General features: G+C 39.5%; 1 protein-coding gene across 1 annotated transcript in view; it reads left to right on the forward strand.

Annotated features, from left to right (window-relative positions):
* Positions 1-313: 313 nt before the first annotated feature.
* Positions 314-18,039, forward strand: part of AHR (aryl hydrocarbon receptor) — a 68,721-nt gene continuing 50,995 nt past the window's right edge. The window contains exons 1-2 of the mRNA XM_062569194.1: positions 314-758; positions 8,843-9,030. Of these exons, the coding sequence (XP_062425178.1) occupies positions 703-758; positions 8,843-9,030 (244 nt within the window). The 5' untranslated portion in view covers positions 314-702. The remainder of the gene's footprint in view (positions 759-8,842; positions 9,031-18,039) is intronic.

Below are 18,039 nucleotides of genomic sequence, written 5' to 3' on the forward strand. Positions count from 1 at the left end.
CTTCGGTGCCGCAGGAGCGCGCCCGGCCCGCCCGCGCCGCCCCGGGCCCGGCCCGCCCGCGCCGCCCCGGGCCCGGCCGTTTGCCCCGTCCCGTCCCGTCCCGCCCTGCCTGCCCGGCGCGCGCCGCCCCCTCCCCGCGGCCCCCCGCGCGACCTTCCCAACATGGCGGCGGGGCCGCGCCGCCCGCCCTGCCCCCCGCGCCGGCGGCCTCGGCGCCCAGGGGGCGGCGGCCGCTGTCAGCCGCGCGGGCCGGGGCGGGGCGGTGGTGGCGCCGCGCACACTGACAGACGCTCGACCAGCAGACGGCGGCCGCGCCGGGGTGCAGAGGCCGCCGCGCACCCTCCCGCGGCCGCAGAGGGAGCCGGGCGGGAGAAGGTGCCGCCGCGGCGGGGAGACGCCGGGCGAGCGGCGCTGGAAAGCCCCGGCCGCCCCCGCACCTGTGCCCTAGGGGGCGGCGAGGGGGTGTAGCCGCCGCCGATCACCTGGGATCCCCGCCCCGTGGCGCCTCCGCCCCCGTCCTCGCCCCGCCGGGGAAGGCGCCGCCGCTGCTGCGAGCGGGCTCCGCGCTTCACTGCGCTGCGGGCGGCGGCGGGCAGCAGGGCCGGAGCCCGCGGGCCGGGCAGGGCTGCAGAGGCGCTGGGGCTCGGCCCCGGCCGGCAGCCGGGCGAGGCGGGCGGCGCGGCGCGCTGGAGCCGCGGCAGGATGAACCCCAATGTCACCTACGCTAGTCGCAAGCGGCGGAAACCTGTGCAGAAAATGTAAGCGGCTCGCCGCGGGGAGGCAGCGGGAGGCCGGGGGGGCCGCCTCGCTCGCCCTCGCGGTCCGCGCCGAGCTGCCCGGCCCCGGGCTCCTCTCCGCCCCGCAGCCCGCCGCCCTGGGCGCCCGTGTGCTGCGCGCCCGGCGCGGCGGCGGCGGCTGCCTGCCCGCGGGCTGCTCGGCCCCGCCGCCGCCTGCCCGCCTCGGGCACCCGCGGGGGCGATTGCGGCCCCCGGCTCGGTCGCGGGTGCCGCGGCTCCGGGGATGCCGGGGACGGCGCCGGCGCTCGCGGCGGCTCCCGGTGCGGGAGGGCCGGTGCCTGGGGCCCCGGCGGGCCTCCTGTTTTATTTATTTATTAAGGAGGGGAGTGAGGAGGAAGAAAAAAAAGAAAAAAGCGAGGCTGGCCGCGGAGGTGGAGAGCGGGAGATGTGACTGGAGCGCGGCCGGGTCGGCTGACCTAGATTAGGAGGCACCTGAGGTGCCGGCTCCGCGGCGGGCGGCTGCGCCGGCCCCGCCGCCTGCGGGAGCCGCCGGTGCCGGCCGGGCCCCGCGCCGCGCCGCGCGCTGTCCCCGCGCGGCCTCCGTCCCGCGCGGCGGTGCGGGCGGGCCGGGTGCCCGCGAGATGGCTGCCGCGCCGCGCCCGCGCTGCCGGCGGCGTGCGGGGCGCCGGCGTTACCGCGCCGCGGGGCCGCCGCCCGGCTGCGGGCCGCGCGGGAGGTCGGAGCCGCCGGCCGAGCGCAGGTGCCGGCGGCGCTCAGGTGTCCCCTGCGGATGTCGGCGGGGAGCGCGAGCGAGAAGCAGCCCGCGCAGGTGCCGCGCGTTCCCTTTTAGCGGGGCTATTTTTAGCCTGTCTGGGAGAGCTGAACCAGTTTTAATCCGCCAGTATTGCATTAAACGGTTTTATTCGTTCAGCTGCGACGCAAACGCAGCAGATCCTAGTGATCTGCCCAAGCAGAACAAAAAAATAAACACTTCATTTTTTTTTAGAGCACTCTGGGCTCAGCTGATTACCTGAGTAGAGTTATTTCGTGTTATGCACCTGTTGTAGGTTTGAGTCCTAGGCTTTGCATGCTTCATTAAAAGACTAATTTCATGCGAGTGATCCTCGGGATAGAGGAGGTGATTGACTTGCATTTCAACTGAAAGTCAAGAATCTATAGGTCATAAAGACTAGTTAAGCCAAGCTATAGAGTTGCAAGAAAAATAAGCAAACTGTGGTGCATAACTCAAAAAATCCCTTTGTGCTTCTGAAATGTAATTTTGTAGAAGTAAAATAAGTGCCAAGACCCACAAAAACATTGAAGTGAATGACAAATATCTAATAAAATTATAATTTACATGATATATTTTCAGATTTATAGCAGACAACTTTGGGGGGGGGATGGGAATTAGCTTGAGTGCTTGTGTCTTTCCAGTTGGAGCTGTCAATTTGTGTACATATCCAAATTTTGTGTTAATTTGTCTGCTGAAAAAGTCTAAAAATCCATTCCTTTTCAACATCATTGCTAGAAGATGCAGTCATTATGAATATAGCAATGCTTGCTTTTTCACTCTAAAACAAAATTTTCATTCACTCTGAAACAAAAATTTAGAGTGCTTAATTAGATTCACGTTATAGATCTGTGTTTTAAGAATTAAATTAGTGCTGCTTTTTTGAGAGGAAATAAGTATGTATTGGCAATATCTGCACACTACTAGTTCTTAAAGGCAAATAATTTTTCAGTTCCGTCTGCAAAAGGGTGAGGTATTCTGCCCTTCTGGTAAGATGGCTTAGTATCTAGCTTACCTCTAAATTCTGCTTAGTCTTGGTTAGAGGATGTGAAAATTCTTTTATATTACCTTAATATTCATGTAAGTAGTCTTTTTTTCATATGTCTCTTCTTTCTATAAGTTGGCTGAGCTTCTCTCATTAATTGAACTTGAAGTTTGTTTTCTTTTTTTGATCACCAATGGAAACCATTTATCTATTGAGGGTCTTGGGACTAGAGGAAGAGACAATTATTTCTTCTTAAAGTAAGACTGTTCATATTATAATAGCTAGCTCACCTCTAAATGGAAACAGAGGCTGATTGTTATCCTGTCTTATTTGGGTTACTCAAAATTACTGTTATGCAAGATTTCTCTCACATGTATCACTTATTTATTTCATTTTATCTCACTGTGGCTGTGCTTTTTGATTGCTTGTGTGCACAGACAAATCTTACAGAACATTATTAATGGGTCCGAGGGATCTGATATCTCACAAAACTAATTACACATCATACCTTTAGGCCAAAAGAAGTGGGAGAAGCAATAAGCTATTGTAATTGATGGGGGAGAGGTATGCATTGTTGGTTAATGAAGAGTTTTAGGTTTTTATGAACAGTTCTGATGTTCTGCTTCTTTACCCTGTGGTTTGACACTGCAATGGCTTTAATCCATTTCAAGTTGATATTCCTCCTCAATAAAATTAAAACCTCTTCAAAAAGAAGTTTTAAAATGGAAAAGGTGGTATATTGTTGGGACTAGTACAGTATGTTTTATAGAAGAGGTTATCATTCTCCATTCAAAGCTACATATGTAGCAAATAGAAAGAACTATAAGAACTGTGTGGAGAAACAATTTTCAGCCTGTAACAATAGGCAGCAAGTTTATAGAGATGGAAGAAGCTATTCATATAATGCCATACTGTTAATGGAAAAAATGAAATGGAAGAAATGCTTTTGATTTCAGGTATAAAATCTCTTATTAAAGTCATGATAGTAACTCAAAACCAATTTAGGTAACTTCCCTCACCACTCTCCCTCACTATTTTTGTTATATGCCATATACAGGACTGAACTTGACAGGGGATCTTGAGCTATTGCCCTGACAGTACCAACTGCTGAAATATAGTTTTTAAATTTGATAGGGAGCTATAGTACCACAACAATATAAGTTGAAAAAGAAAGGAGATTATGGGAAAACTTAATAGGGACTGTTCCTACATTTCATCTTGTTAACTGGAAAAAAATACAGTAAACAGTGAGCATTCCAGTAATATAGTATGCTACAACAATCACTTTCTTAGAATCTTGCTGCCTTTAAATAATTTCCTCTTCATTTAATGTTTGAACAATGTGGAGTCCCCCTAGTGGCCATATTTTTATGGGTGTGTTTTACACTTAATGAAACTCTGGGACTAATTGATGGCACCCACTTTTTTCTTGTCTTGAATTCCTTTAATCAAGTGGTTATTAACTGGACTTCTGAAATTATATGCTAGTATTACAGTAGAAAGGACGAAAGGACATAGGATTTATTGTATGCACATTACAGCCTTAAATGAAGAACATACGTGCAGTCTCACCATATAGTTTTTATATTCTTCTACCTGCCATGACCTTAACTAGCTCTGATTTCTCTTATTTTATTTTATTCAGCATTGGTAATGAGTTGTTTTGCACGAATGAATAAATAAATATGGTAGGCAAGGAATGGAGTGGAGGGGCTAGATATTTTTGTAATATTTCATATACACAAACCTTAGCAGCATGTTTCTTAAAAAAACAAACTGGATAAGAAATTATAATAGTTTTGCACAGTGTTAGCTTAAATGCACTTATAATATTAAATTGTCCATAGAAAAGCATTTGACTGGTCAATCCTTAATTAAGGGTACAAATGAAGACAATTATTTCAGAAAGCATTGCAAGGATATTTTTAAAAATTGTATTTCTTTACAAATGAACTTCCATTTTGGAGGCTTGTTCTGGCACTTCTTGTTTGTTTGCTTTGAAAGAATACTTGATAAGGAAACATTATAGCTGTTTTTAGAGAAAACTCTTATTTGCTATATATAGAACAAATGTATTATACAGAAATGATAACTGGCCAGTCTTTGTGTTCCTATGTAATGTGTTCACTGTAACTTAAAACTTTTTTTTGGGGGGGGGGGCAGTGATTTTTGGCCTGTGCTTTTTGCAAAAGTACATCTTTTTAAAAGAAAATCTGCAACAAATTAAGCTAGCCAAATGTAGATATTATGCTCAGTAGCTGGGAAAATATATTTTTTTTCTTTCTGAATAGCCTTGTCTCCTGACCTCGAACTGTACTGAAATATGTTAAACTGGACGTGAAGCTTTCACACTTGGTTAGCGTTCTGGCTGTTGCCGTTAAATTCTCGGTCATCAATCCATACACCGAGGCAACCTAAGCAAACTGAAGCACTGTTTGCTACTAAAGGACAAACAACTGCGCAGCATCACACATGTAGCACACCACTGATTGAGCTGTGTTAATAAGAAAACAAAACAAAACAAAAAGAAACCCTTCTTCCCTTTGGTGGCCTAAATCCTTGCTTGTTTCACTAGCCTCTGAGGGAACCATTGGAAATTGTCTCTTGCCCCTTCAAGACAGGTCTACCGCAAACTTGGATCAAAGGGATCCAAAGTCTGGGTCATATTTGTCCTTCTCAAATGAATCATCAGCTGAATTTTTATTAATGGTAAATCCAGTGTGAGAAATAAGAGCAAATGCGTTTTTTTTTTTTTTTTTTTTTTTTTTTTAATACTTAAAGGAAATTGGAGATATCCTCCAAAAATCTGTAGAAGCACTTACACAGTGGTAACTGATGAATTTCACATTCCTGAGCTGTATTTGAATTTAATAATATACATAAGAATAACGTATGTTTTTGCATGCAGTATTAAAGATGAGATGAAAAATATATGTAGCTGAAAAGATTAAATCTGTCAACTAGGTGAACAGATGTACATTCTTTCTTATGCTATTTTCTTCCTAAGCTATAGAACAGTTCTCATGAACTTTCTAATTTATTTTTTAACATGAGCACTAGAGATATAGTGAACTTTCTTGTGCATTCCTTTATTTCTTGAGCTACCTTCACACTTTGGTCTTGTGAATAGGAGAAAATAAACTTTTTTTTTTTTTTTTTTTTAAAAAAAAAGTTTTTGGTATCCTACTGTGACTATAAATCTATGCTTTATTTTCTGAAAACTGTTTCAATTTTCTTTTTTAACTAAAAGTAGTATATAAATATTGAAACCTATTTTGGCTTTCTGATAATAAAGACTCAAGTACTTGTTCTTTTTACTTCCATTTTTAGTAATTTAGTATTCATGATGTCTATGAGTGCACACATGGTAAGCACATGTAATTAAAACCTTTGATAAATAGCCTGTAACAGACCTGTGAAAATAGTCAAATGTTATGATGGCAAATTTTTAGAGTGTTCAAACTAGGTCTAACAGTGCTTGCTTGTCTTGCAGCTGTTGTATGATAAGGATTGCAGTTCAGTTGTGAGAGATACTGGGTGTACAGAGACCTCTGGCCTTTGGTTAGAGAACTCAAATTTCCTGTAAGTAAGGTAAAAGATCGAGAACTGAAAGGTCGGCTTAAAATCAATTCCCTTCGTCAGTCTTTTATTTTCTTTTTCCTTTTTGAATAAAATGTGTATGGATTTAATCTTGACATAGCATTTAATTTTTCTTGAAGATAATTTTGTACAGTGGAGCTAGGGCTGTCCTTTGCATTAAGGATTCATATAACGGAGTGGGAAAGGGGTTTAACTCACTACTTATGACCCTTCTTTCTCCTCTTCACTTTCAAGTAGCTTCTATCTTATTTCTTTCAGCATGGAAGGTTCCATTTATGTCATGGATTTTGGTTGATGTCGGAGGATAAAATTAGAGAAAATGGAAGTTTGGTTTGGAGGGAAAGAACATAGTAAGGGTTATGCTTGAAATACCAGTAACTTAACATTCAGAAATGTTATATGCTATGTTTAGAAAATCAGAATGCCTTGGACTAGTTAGAGGTAAGGAAGATCATCAGAAAGTAAAGAAAATGTAATTAGGTTCTAAACTAACAAATTGACGCATTAACTGCACGACTGCATATAGTTTCAGCATAACTTGTCAAATTGCTTACAGAAGTTTTAAGTGAAGCAGAGGTCAAGAAAATAGAATTTTTTTCTATTTATTGCTGATTTATTTGGCAGAAGATCTGCCAGATCCTGTATGTTGGGAATTATTTGTGTGAGGACCTTTGCTGTTTAATTTGGTAGTAGTGAGCTATTCAAATTGTTATGTAATAATTATCTATTTTAAAATGACAATTTATTATTGTACATTTATATTTTTGTCAGTTTAATATACAGACCATATTTATGAAGTTCCATTTAATGTTACTGATAATATTTGCTGATCTTAATTTGCTTAGGCTTGTATTTCAATTGTGTTAGTCATATGGCTTGTATAAGTGAATATTCTGCCAGAATAATGAAATCAATCTTAAAATAATTTAGTAAAGCTTTCTTCACACTCATTTGGGACTATGGTAAGCTACAGGTCTTGAAGTCTGGACTTGTAACTGAAGCATGCATCTAACCAAATATTTAGTTCGTCATAAGTTGCAGTTGATGATGAACCAACACAGTACTCTCTTGGAAGAGAGAGAGAGTTTTCTTTCTTTTTTTTTTTTCCTTGATTCATCTGTTTCTCCAATTTTTCTGATGTTTTAGAATAATACTCCTAGAACTGTGTCCAAGCCAAGCTCAACTTTATCTGGCTGAGGAGTAAGCTATTGGTGCTGATCTATTGTATGTGTGTGTGCCAACAACACTTTGTATTATAGCATTTTCAAGTTTCCAGACTCTGCATAAAGAAGGGAGAACATGCCTTTAATGTATAAGAAGAAAGTTACAGTGCTAGTGAATAGGTAGTCAGACTTAAGTACAAATTTTTTTTTTACAAATGATGCTTGAATAAACAATGCTTGTAAAAGGAGGAGTTGAATTTAAACTAACAAGAAGTATATTTGAAATGTAAAGGAAAAAAACAAGCTAAAATGTGCATATCCATTCAATCACTACTTATTTGACTGGAAATTTAAGATGAAAATACTTGAGTGCATGAGTATGGTTCACTTAGCACTAACTATTGGAGCTTTTACAATTTCTAATTATTTTATAATTGACTGAAAGATGAAGCTTAGAAGCAGACTAAATGAAATACTAAAGCAAACAACTGCTCAAAGTATCTATGTTCAGTGTTTTGCGAAATACGTCTTACAGAATCAACACTCATGAAAGTAGCACAAATAGTAACAAACTGTACTATAGACTTCTCAAAACTACAGTAATGGAAAAGTGAGAATTGATTTCTTCTTTAAAAAAGAGCCTGTATGATAAATCCTGTAATGTAGATTATAGTTTATGCAGATAAGTTGATAAGTTTCAGCATTGGCTTGTATTGACTAAATATAATTTGATTGAGTAGGTGTTTAAACCTGTTCATGGGCTTTTGTGTATATGGGAAGACAACATCTGAGTATCTGGAATTGGACTTAGGGAGGACATGAATGGAAAATTGCAACTATACAAAAATGTTACTATCTAATTCATAACAGAAGGCTGTTTTAATTTTACTTTGTGCAGTGTATGTAAGTACGCTTGTCATGCTGTGCTCAAATGAACTGCTGTTACCTAAGGTGATTTAAAGGATGGGCTTACTGCAGTGTTTAGCCAGAAAGATATTACTTGCATGACAGAGCTGTACCTCTTGTTCTCTTGTGCCATTTTGAATGCCTAATTGTCTAGTAGGTTGCTGAAACTTTTGTAACATTAAACCAACAATAAACTATTCAACACTTAAGAATTAAAGACACTTGTGAGAAGTTGTAATTGAAGTTAAAAAAAAAAAAAAAAAAGGTATAGATACCAAGTAAATTTGTATAAATATTCATGAACATGATTGTGTTATCTGTAATACAAATATTTGGAAGATTTCTTTAAGTGACATTTGAGTTAAACTGTAGAAAGCTTGCTATAAACACTAATCCTCTAAGGTTTCAAACGTCCATTATATGTTCAGATAGCCAACGTAGCTCTTATTGCTCCCTTCAACAGTGAATGTGTGTTGGAGTGGAGTTTTAAACTATCTTAGATTAACTCTGCCATCACCATGTCCAAGGAACATGCATGTCACTTGGGAAAAACATTTTACATGTTAAATTTTAAAAGACTATTTGTAATATTAGAGTTGGCAAATACTTACCTTCATTTTTGGAAAGAACATACATTTATATTGTTTATTTTTTTCCACAGAGTAAAGCCATCCCCAGCTGAAGGAGTCAAGTCCAACCCATCCAAGAGACACAGGGATCGTTTGAATGCAGAGTTGGATCGCTTGGCTAGTCTTCTGCCTTTCCCTCAAGATGTTATCGCCAAACTAGATAAGCTGTCTGTGCTTAGGCTTAGTGTCAGTTACCTGAGAGCCAAAAGTTTCTTTGACGGTAAGAGTTGGGGATTTATTTGTGTTTGGACTGCTTGTAAAATTCTGTTCATGATATGTTTCAGCTGTTTAAGTACTTAAATCATTAAATTTATCTATATTTTAATAGAACATTTGGTTGCATAGTTACATACAGTGTAACTATATGAAGTAACCTTTCTAGTTTCTTGAAAACCAAATATATTTGCTTACATTTCACTTAAATCATCAATGTTTCAAAGCTTTACCATTGGAAGTAATATTGCCCTTAATGAGTCTTCCAGTCCTTTCCTTAGCCTTTCAAAGATATTGAAGAAATGAATAATTTTTTTCCCTTCATAAAATTATTACTGTTCAATATATTTCATATGAATTTTGCATCAGCTGGACATTTTGCTTGATGATGCATCGACACTGAATTCATTTTAATCTAAAGTAATTGCTAGTGCCCTTTCTTATAATTTATTGCAAATGTGACCTGTAAAGAAAGAGAAGCTAAATCTTTACTGTGTTCAGGCCTTGCTCAGTGCAGATCCTGAGGGATCAGGAAAGCAGCTATGGTTCTCTGATTGTGTGGGCAGGTTTTCCTTGACCCCAGCCCTAGCAAGGGTAACACAAGTAGCACTGTGAGTGCTCACAAGGACAAAAACATGTGTTGTCTTATACCATCTCAAAGTTGGCAAAGGAGTTTTTACCTTCTCCTTCATTATTTGAATTATTCTCTAGAGTGAAATAGGTGATTGGCTTCATGCCAGTTCCTTCAAAGGGGAAAATTGGTCCTTTTAGTACTGGAATAAAACAGGAAGGTTGTATTCAAATAGGTGTCATTTTTTTTTTTTTAATCAGTCAGTGAAGTTTTACAATGTTTTAATGAAGATGGAATTATATTGATCAGCTGCAGATATTAAGGAATCTTATTTAGAGGGAAGTTAATATTAAATTTTAAGGTTTTTTCCAACGGAACTGTTTGGACATTATAATAACCTTCATCCTCACCAGCTACCAGTTTAATGTTTTGGCCTCTTCATAGCATCTCAGTAGCATGGGTGGTGATAGGACTAACTGCCTCAGATAGTTTCACTTTTTCCTGGAGGACTACAAAGCATTTCTCCTCACTTATGGCGACAAGTGGCTTCAATTTGGTAATGTGCATAAACTTATATCCATGTTTTTATAGCTTGAGTACAGGTACAGTGTTGAAAATAGGAAGATCATCTTTAACACTTCTAATTACTTAATTAACACAGTATGAAATCTGTTTCAGTGGAAACTGACACACCAAAGGAGAAGTAAGTGTTTTAACATACATAATAAAGAGCAATAGCTGGTTTAATACAGAGTATCACAATCGATCTGTACACTGCCTCTTATAGAGCTACCTTTCGATAGAATGTTTTGTATAGTTAAATAATATACTCTATATGCATGTAGAATAAATCTGTGAAATGCAGGAATGAGCATTTCGATTGTCACCTTGAGTGCCTAGACTGACCCAGTAGGTCCACGTTATTAACACAGCATGCTGAAGTAAAGGGAAACGCTAAATGAATAACAGGATGCAAATGGGGGGTGTGTAAATTCCTGCGGAAAGTAAAATATAAACGTGTAATCATATGATCTTGTTTGAAAGGAAACCCAAGTTTTTGCTGTAACAATAGATATTTTTTCAAAGAAAACACTTGCATTTTTCCAAGTTTAAATAATCCAGAGTGGATGTCTGTTTTCTGAAGGCGGAAGTCTGAAAAAAAGAACTATTTTGTAAGTGACATCGCAAATAGAAGTTATATCAATTTGAATAGATGTACCTCACTTAGCTGTCTAAAAAACTTACAGTTGTTACTTTAAAAGCTAAGTATAGTATAAAAGGGAGATTTTACTTGTGTTCCCACCTCTTACCCCCTAGTCTTTAAGATGATAAAGAATCGTCTCTAGAGGTAAAGCAGTATGAGTTATTCTGCAGTCTTAAGATTAAGATTCAATAGAACTCTGCACCCATACCTTATTTGAGTTTAGCAAACAAGTATACTCTTTTCTTTTCTATGATATTTAAAAATCTTTTTTTTCTGTGGGGATGATTATATTTTGCTCAGCTGTTGCTTTAGGTCATTATACTTTGTTGTTAATATAATAATCACTTTATATATAAAAGTGGCTGCTATTGAATAGTTCTTCTGGATCACTGCTCATTTAGATACACTAGTTCAATGACACTGTAGCTGCTTGTGTGTTTAGGTTAGTCTTAAGTCAGCATGAGTATCGGCAGACTTTCTGTATCCATGCATCAAGTACTCTGGTATACTCTTGTGCTTACCAGACTTTGAACTTAAAGATTTATAGTCAAGAAAAAAAAGTCAGTGGTGGCTTTTAATAGTGTCTTAAGTTTATTTCGTCATATAGTTAAATTTTTTGCACAGTGAGTCACAGCTGAGAATCTATTTAATGGTATTACTACTTTTCAGCTATGATGTAATACTTGCCTATACTGAAATAGATTAGCAGTCCTCAGAGTCAAGCAGGTTAGCTTAAATCACTGGGGAAGGATTTACTTTGTGCAGTTAAGTTTGTAAGAGACTAGGGTAAATCAGGCAGGTGTCTGCTGAAGGACAGTAATGGCTTTATAAGTTGTCCTGGCATTATTTCATCCTGTTTTGATGATAAGTGCCAATGCATGTGTGCATTCAATAGTGAAAAATATAGAGAAGTAGAATATGGGACACTTCCTTGTGTGTGGGCAGGTCAGTGCGAGTTCAGCGTCTAGAGCACAACTGGATGATCATTTAGGCATAGCCTATGTTCACAGTGCATACAAAATGAAAAAGCCTTTTTGCTTTTAGCTTTTGTCCTTACAGGATCAATTGATAACCATTTAAATACATTACTGCAGTAAGAAACACCACTTAAAATGAGTTTTCCTAAGCTTTTGAATGAGTTACAAGGATGAATAGTGATAGAAGTAGAGTAAGTATGACTGATCACTATTTTCTACATGTTGGGGCACTGTTAATTTACTTTTTTAAGGTATATTAAAGACAGAAACTGAAGTACTATGTGTATCAATATACTAGAAACAAAATTTAACATGTTACTTATTAATTATTCTTTCATCCTTTTTGCTAAGAATTCCTGTGGTTTCTAGTGTGTGTGTGTGTGTTCTTTTTTTTTTCCCCCTCTCCCTTGCTTGCTGGACAGTATTCTGCAATTACAGAAGAAAGTTTCTGTTCAAAATTAGTTTCTTATGTTTTATGCAAGTGATTCTGGCAAGCACAGCAATAACAAAATAATTAAGGCTTTTCTTCCAGTAAGTTTGCATTGCCTAATTTTATTTTGTGATATAACTAACACACATTCCTTGGCATAACATGACTTAAATTTGAAATGCACCCATTGTCATCACATAAAACATCTTTCATATAATGTATTTTTCCTGTGATGCCTGCTGTTCTATCGTACTGCATATTTTGGAGAACATACTGCATGTGGTTTCTGCTCTGAAGAGTACATCCTAAGACAAAGCACAGAGAGGGAAAGATGTGCAAAGAAAGTGAGAGACAAAGGATCTATTCTGTCACAGTGAGAATGGCTGTGTAGCTGGTGTAGCCTGGCTGATAGACAACTGATATTGCCAAGTGTTCAGTCTGTTTCTGAAACAGAAATCCTCAATTATGAAAGAATCGATTAAGACAAGTATAATACAACAGATCTACTTGCTTTTATCTCAGGCAGTTATATTTACGTGGCTTGTTTGTGTAATGCAGCTTTCCTCATATATTTTTTGAAAGTGCACCTTTCCTTTCATTTTCTCTTTTCCCGTTTTTCCCTACTGTATACGTAGACACTTCTGACTCCCAAGTTAGGAAAAGCTAACCCTCTCCAGAACAGATAAGTGGAATCTAGCTGTGATTACTACTTGTAAGTGTTTATGTTGATACCCTGTAGGAATTCACTGTTGCCAGCAGTTTCTTATAGCTCTGATGAGTGTTGTTTGATACATGGTCCCTTTTGAACCCTTTTTTTTTTCACTCCCAAAGGAGAAAACACCCCAAAGTTTGAGAGACTCTGAGCAACACCTGATTTTTATGTAAAAAAGTTAAATGAAGAATCCATCACATCTCTTAGTGGTTCTTCTAGCTATTATATGCTTCTGTTAAACAGTTATGCAGACTTCTGTTTTGTTTGGTTTCCAGCCTTAGTGGTTATGCTTTTCTGTGCCCGATTAGAGAGCATTTCAGTATTCAGTGTTTTTACCATGTGTCATCAATGTCACTTTTTGAGTGAGCTGTTTTCAGTCTTATTAGACTGTTTGGGGGGGAGGGGTGGAATCAAGTTTTTTTGTATTGTCTCTCACCTTCCACCCCCCTCCAAAATCATTCCAAAGTGTGGGCCTTGGAATTGTATAGTTATTTCAGTATCACACTCTCCAGTCTCACAATCAATGTTATTTTCTAATCTCTACTTGTTATTCCATGCTGCTGTTTTTGAGTCTGTTTTTGACATTCCTACTGAGCATTTGTGGTTGATCTGTAAAATATGTAACAGAACGCTTAGGCTTTGAAGTTCTATGTTTTGATCTTCAAAAATGGTGATTAGAGCCATGTAGCTCGACATCACCTTAAATCTCAAAATGTGTATATTTGCATTGTATTCTGATTCTTGGCTTGATCAGCACTTTACTCCGTGCCATGTCACGAGGTGTATGACTTCCTTCTCACCCACAGTACTAGGTAGCGCTATACCCATACAGATTTCCATGACTTTGATTTAATAAACCCCAAACATGCATCTAAAATTTGATCTCTCTGCATATCAGAAGATAAGATCTTAATATGTCAATATATGTGTAGGCTGAAGAGGAGAAATTAGGTGCAAATACTGATAGTTCATGTATTCTTCAGGATTTCTTTTCCTGGATTGTTACATTGTATTTTCTCAGTAGTAATGTTAATCATTGTTAGAACTCCCTTCACAAGGAAGAGAAATAAAAAGGTTACCTCTTCTATGTGTATTACTTAATCAAAAGCATATGGAAAATGAATGTAGGAACTATATGCCACAAAGCTATCTATCTATTGCAATGTTTCTTTAAAAAATAGTCCCAGAATGAATAGTATTTTGTTTTTGTTTTTTTTTTTCTGTAGCACTTGTTGGTACAGATATATACGTAATTTCAAGTGTACTGTTCTGGGCTTTGCTCTGGGTACCTACTGCCATGAATAGTCTCATTAGCCAGAGCAGAACGTAAAGTTAACTGTATAAGTACTCCTGGAATTGACATTGTTATGCTTAGTATGATACTTAAAACCAGAATGGGTAGGAATATAAAAAGACTGACCTCAGGAAATACTTCTTTTCTGACACTATTTATTCCAAATCTTGTGATCTTTGACATTTCTATTGCTGCACTGCAGCACCTGAAAATAAGAGGTTGGTCCTTGTTGTTTTTGTTATACAAACCACAGTATCTGGTGATCCCTCCCCCAAAGACAGTTGGAGTAGAAAGTTGTAGTTGGAAGGTGGCATCAGGATTTCAGTGTCTCTTCTGTGGAATTTATAATTCACCCATGCAAATTTGTACAAATATAGTTTGCTTGACTACAATCTTAAAAATATGTCCTGGTAATCTAAAACTTGAGTGTGAATGCTTTGTAAAAATGTGTACGAATACTCTGTAAATGCTGAAATGGCCCTTTTTTTTGATGCTGTGTGTGCCTTTATGACTCAGCGGTTTTCCTCCTGTGTGTGCTTGTTGGTATCAGAAATGCTCTAGCTTTTCCTGTTTGACTTTATCTGTATTCTGATAAGGAATTAAGACTTGCTTGTATGATTGAGCTCTCTAGATGTTTACAGTTCTAGCTAGTTATAACATGGTTTATTTTTCCTATGTAAACAAAAAATCTAGCTCTGTTAAAACAGTTTCTGCTTTGTAAATGCCATGATAAAGCAGTACTGGTTAAAGAGTAATTGCTTTGTGAATCATTTGGGAACACTAACCAGATAACTAGAAGTTAATTCTAGTTTGCAGAGCTTGTTTATGGTGTTATGGGCTAATTTATAACTTGTTTTTAAGAGAATCCAAAAAAGTAAAGTGCTCTTTAGAGTTTGACATGATGTATTGGCAACTGTTTCCTGGGGCAAAACTTGTGCGAGTCCAGGATTTCAGTGCAGTGGTAGACAGTCAAAGCTGTATGTTTTAACAAGGCATTAAGTTAATGATGAAACTTAGAGTAGTTATTCCAGAAATTTAAATGAAGTAGACTGTAAGAACCAGAACAGTGTTATCTGAAACTGCTTTAAGGTAATGTAATTTTGCTGTTTACTGGTTGTGGACATTAAAAGGGACACGCAAATAGGAATTAGTTGCTGTCAGTGATGCACGCTAAACTCTGTTTTTAAATGAGCAAAGAGAGATACTTTCCCCCCCCCCCTCCACTGAATAATAGGCTCTTGAAATTCAACCCATGTGTCTTAATTGGTTGGTATTACATACTTTGTGTGGCATCATAATGTACTTCTAATAAACTAAAAGATATACATAAAGCAGGAATTTACTGAAGCAAGTCTATATTTTTTTTCTGGTCAAATCAGCTGACTACCCCCATGAGACTCCATCATCCCTTCTTCAGTGCAACAATGCCAGTTTCTGTGGGCCAGCACAAAGTATTCTGAAGGTATAAACACTTTACTTTTCTTCAAACTGAAATATTCAAGCTTAGTGAATTCATTTTTTGCCTTTTGGTGTCTACATTTGAGTTACAAAATGAAGGATGATATCTTTAATGATTTTGAATATGCCACACGTCTTGATTTAAGTATTTTTTTGTGTTTGGAGGAAAAGATAATGGCAGCTCCCAGTCTGCTACTTGCTATACTATGTTATTCTGTGTACTTTTATCAGCAAATGATTAAAAAAAAAATCTAAACAAACAATTCCAGTCTATCTTTCTTACTCTTCTCACAGTTGCTTTTAATTTTATTTTGACACCGTCATGCTCTGTATGCTGCTGTAAGCAGTATCCTACCTGAGGCCAAGGGCTTGATCACATTAAGATGTTGAAATGCATCTGGTATCATGCTAGTGCACACTGATAACTAAAGCTTCTGTTATTATTCTTTCTTGACCTATTTAATGGGAAACTTTGTGGACAAGGAGAGCATAATATATGCAACTTTGTTTTGTAGCTGATCTTTAAAAAGGATAAAAGTGCAAATACAGTTTCCTGGTCAGTATGCTACTTGGATAACTTATTTGTCATTTAAGCTATGTTGACTGAAGGGGAAGAAAAAGAAATGCCCCTATTTGGGCAACCCATCATAATTTGGAAGCAGAATGCAATGATTATGGCCTTCTGTAGGATATTCAACATCAGCGGAGTTTGAGAGTTTGAGTCCTGGAAGAATTTTCAGCAATGCATCAAACTGTGTTTCTGAAGTGTCCACCTTTACTTTGCTAACCTCGTGAAGTTTCAAACTCCATTAGCTGACTGTGGGCCCTCTCCTGGAGCACTTGCAATTACCTTCTGTGTTTAGGAGGGTCAGCTATCCTGAATCCCACAGTATTTCTTGTAATATGGATATACTCTTTTGAATTGACTAATGATTTAGTCAAGTGAAGAAGCTTTTCCTCAGCTTTTATCCTATAAAAATGCTGTTCTAGTCAATCTGAACTAAGGGCAAGTCATGTCTAACCAACATGATTGCCTTCTGTGATGGATGCGTGATTCTGTGGACAATGGGAGCAGTGGGTATGGTTTTTCTTGCCTTCAGTAAGGCCATCAACAGAGTATCTCATTATTTTCTTATAGCAAACTGGTGAGTTATGGTTTGGATAGTTGGACTCTGGGAGGGGAAGAAAAGGGAAGAAACTTGCAGGACTTGCTCAAAGGGTCATGATCAGCAGTCTGTCTGGTGGCCTGTTACTTGTTGTATCCCTCAGGGTTTAATACCAGGGTCAATACAGCGGCCTGGACTGTGGGACAGACTGTTTCCTCAGCAAGTTCATGGATGGTATTAAATGCAGGGGAGTGGTTGATGTGCTGGAGAGCAGGGTTGCTTTTCAGAGACACCTTAGCAGACTGGAGAAGTTAGATGAATTTCAGCAAAGGCAAATGCAGAGCCCTGCATCATGGGAATTGCCCCATGTAGTGGTATGCATTTAGGACTGACTAGCTAGAAAGCAGCTTTTAAGCATATGTGAGCAATGTTCCCTGGGCTGTATTAGCAAGAGTGTAGTCGGCAGGTCCAAAGAAGTATTTTTCCCCATTGGTATTTGGGACTACATCAGAGCACTGTGTCCAGTTTTGGGCTTTCAAGTGTAAGATAAATTAAGTGAAGCAAGTCCAGTGGAGAGCCATCAGTGTGGTTATGGAAATAAAGTGAAAGACCACATGAGAAAATGCTGAGAAATCTGGGTTTGTTCAGCCTTTACAAGAGAGGGCCAAGTGGAGATCTTGTTGCTTTTTTTAACTACTAAACAGGAGCATACAGAGAAGACTCATTCCTTTCAGAAGTGAGCAGCAGTAGGACAAGAAGCAGTGGCACAAGTTACGACATGGGAAGTTCCAACTGGATATTAGGAAACAGATAATCTAGCTTGGCCCTGCCTTGAGCAGGGGTAATACCAGATGACCTCCAAAAGTCCCTTTCTAACCTCAACCATTACATTCCTGAGATAACTGGCTCAGTCCGGTGTAAGCCCATTTTAATTGTAGGAGTTGAGAATTAGCTTTTCTTCCTGCATCAGCCCATTCATATTTGCTATTTAGTCTTCTGCTTCTCTGGTAGCAGATGAAGTGGTATGTTGGTTAGTGGCTACTGTTGTAACACCTTCCAGCAAGAGCTGTGGGTGTGTTTGCTGCCTCTGGCAGTACTGGAAACAGGCAGACTGTTCTGCAGAGCATTCCTCTGGATCTCCTGAGCAGTCCTGTCTACTTCTCCCTCCCTCTGATAGACTAGAGACCGAACCTAAAGAGTGTTTATGAAGTGTAGAGAGTGACTAGAGATCTCTGTAAAGGACAAGAGAGGACATCTTACAGAT

This window comes from Rhea pennata, chromosome 2 (assembly GCF_028389875.1).
Source record: "Rhea pennata isolate bPtePen1 chromosome 2, bPtePen1.pri, whole genome shotgun sequence".
In the NCBI taxonomy this organism is placed as follows: domain Eukaryota; kingdom Metazoa; phylum Chordata; class Aves; order Rheiformes; family Rheidae; genus Rhea; species Rhea pennata.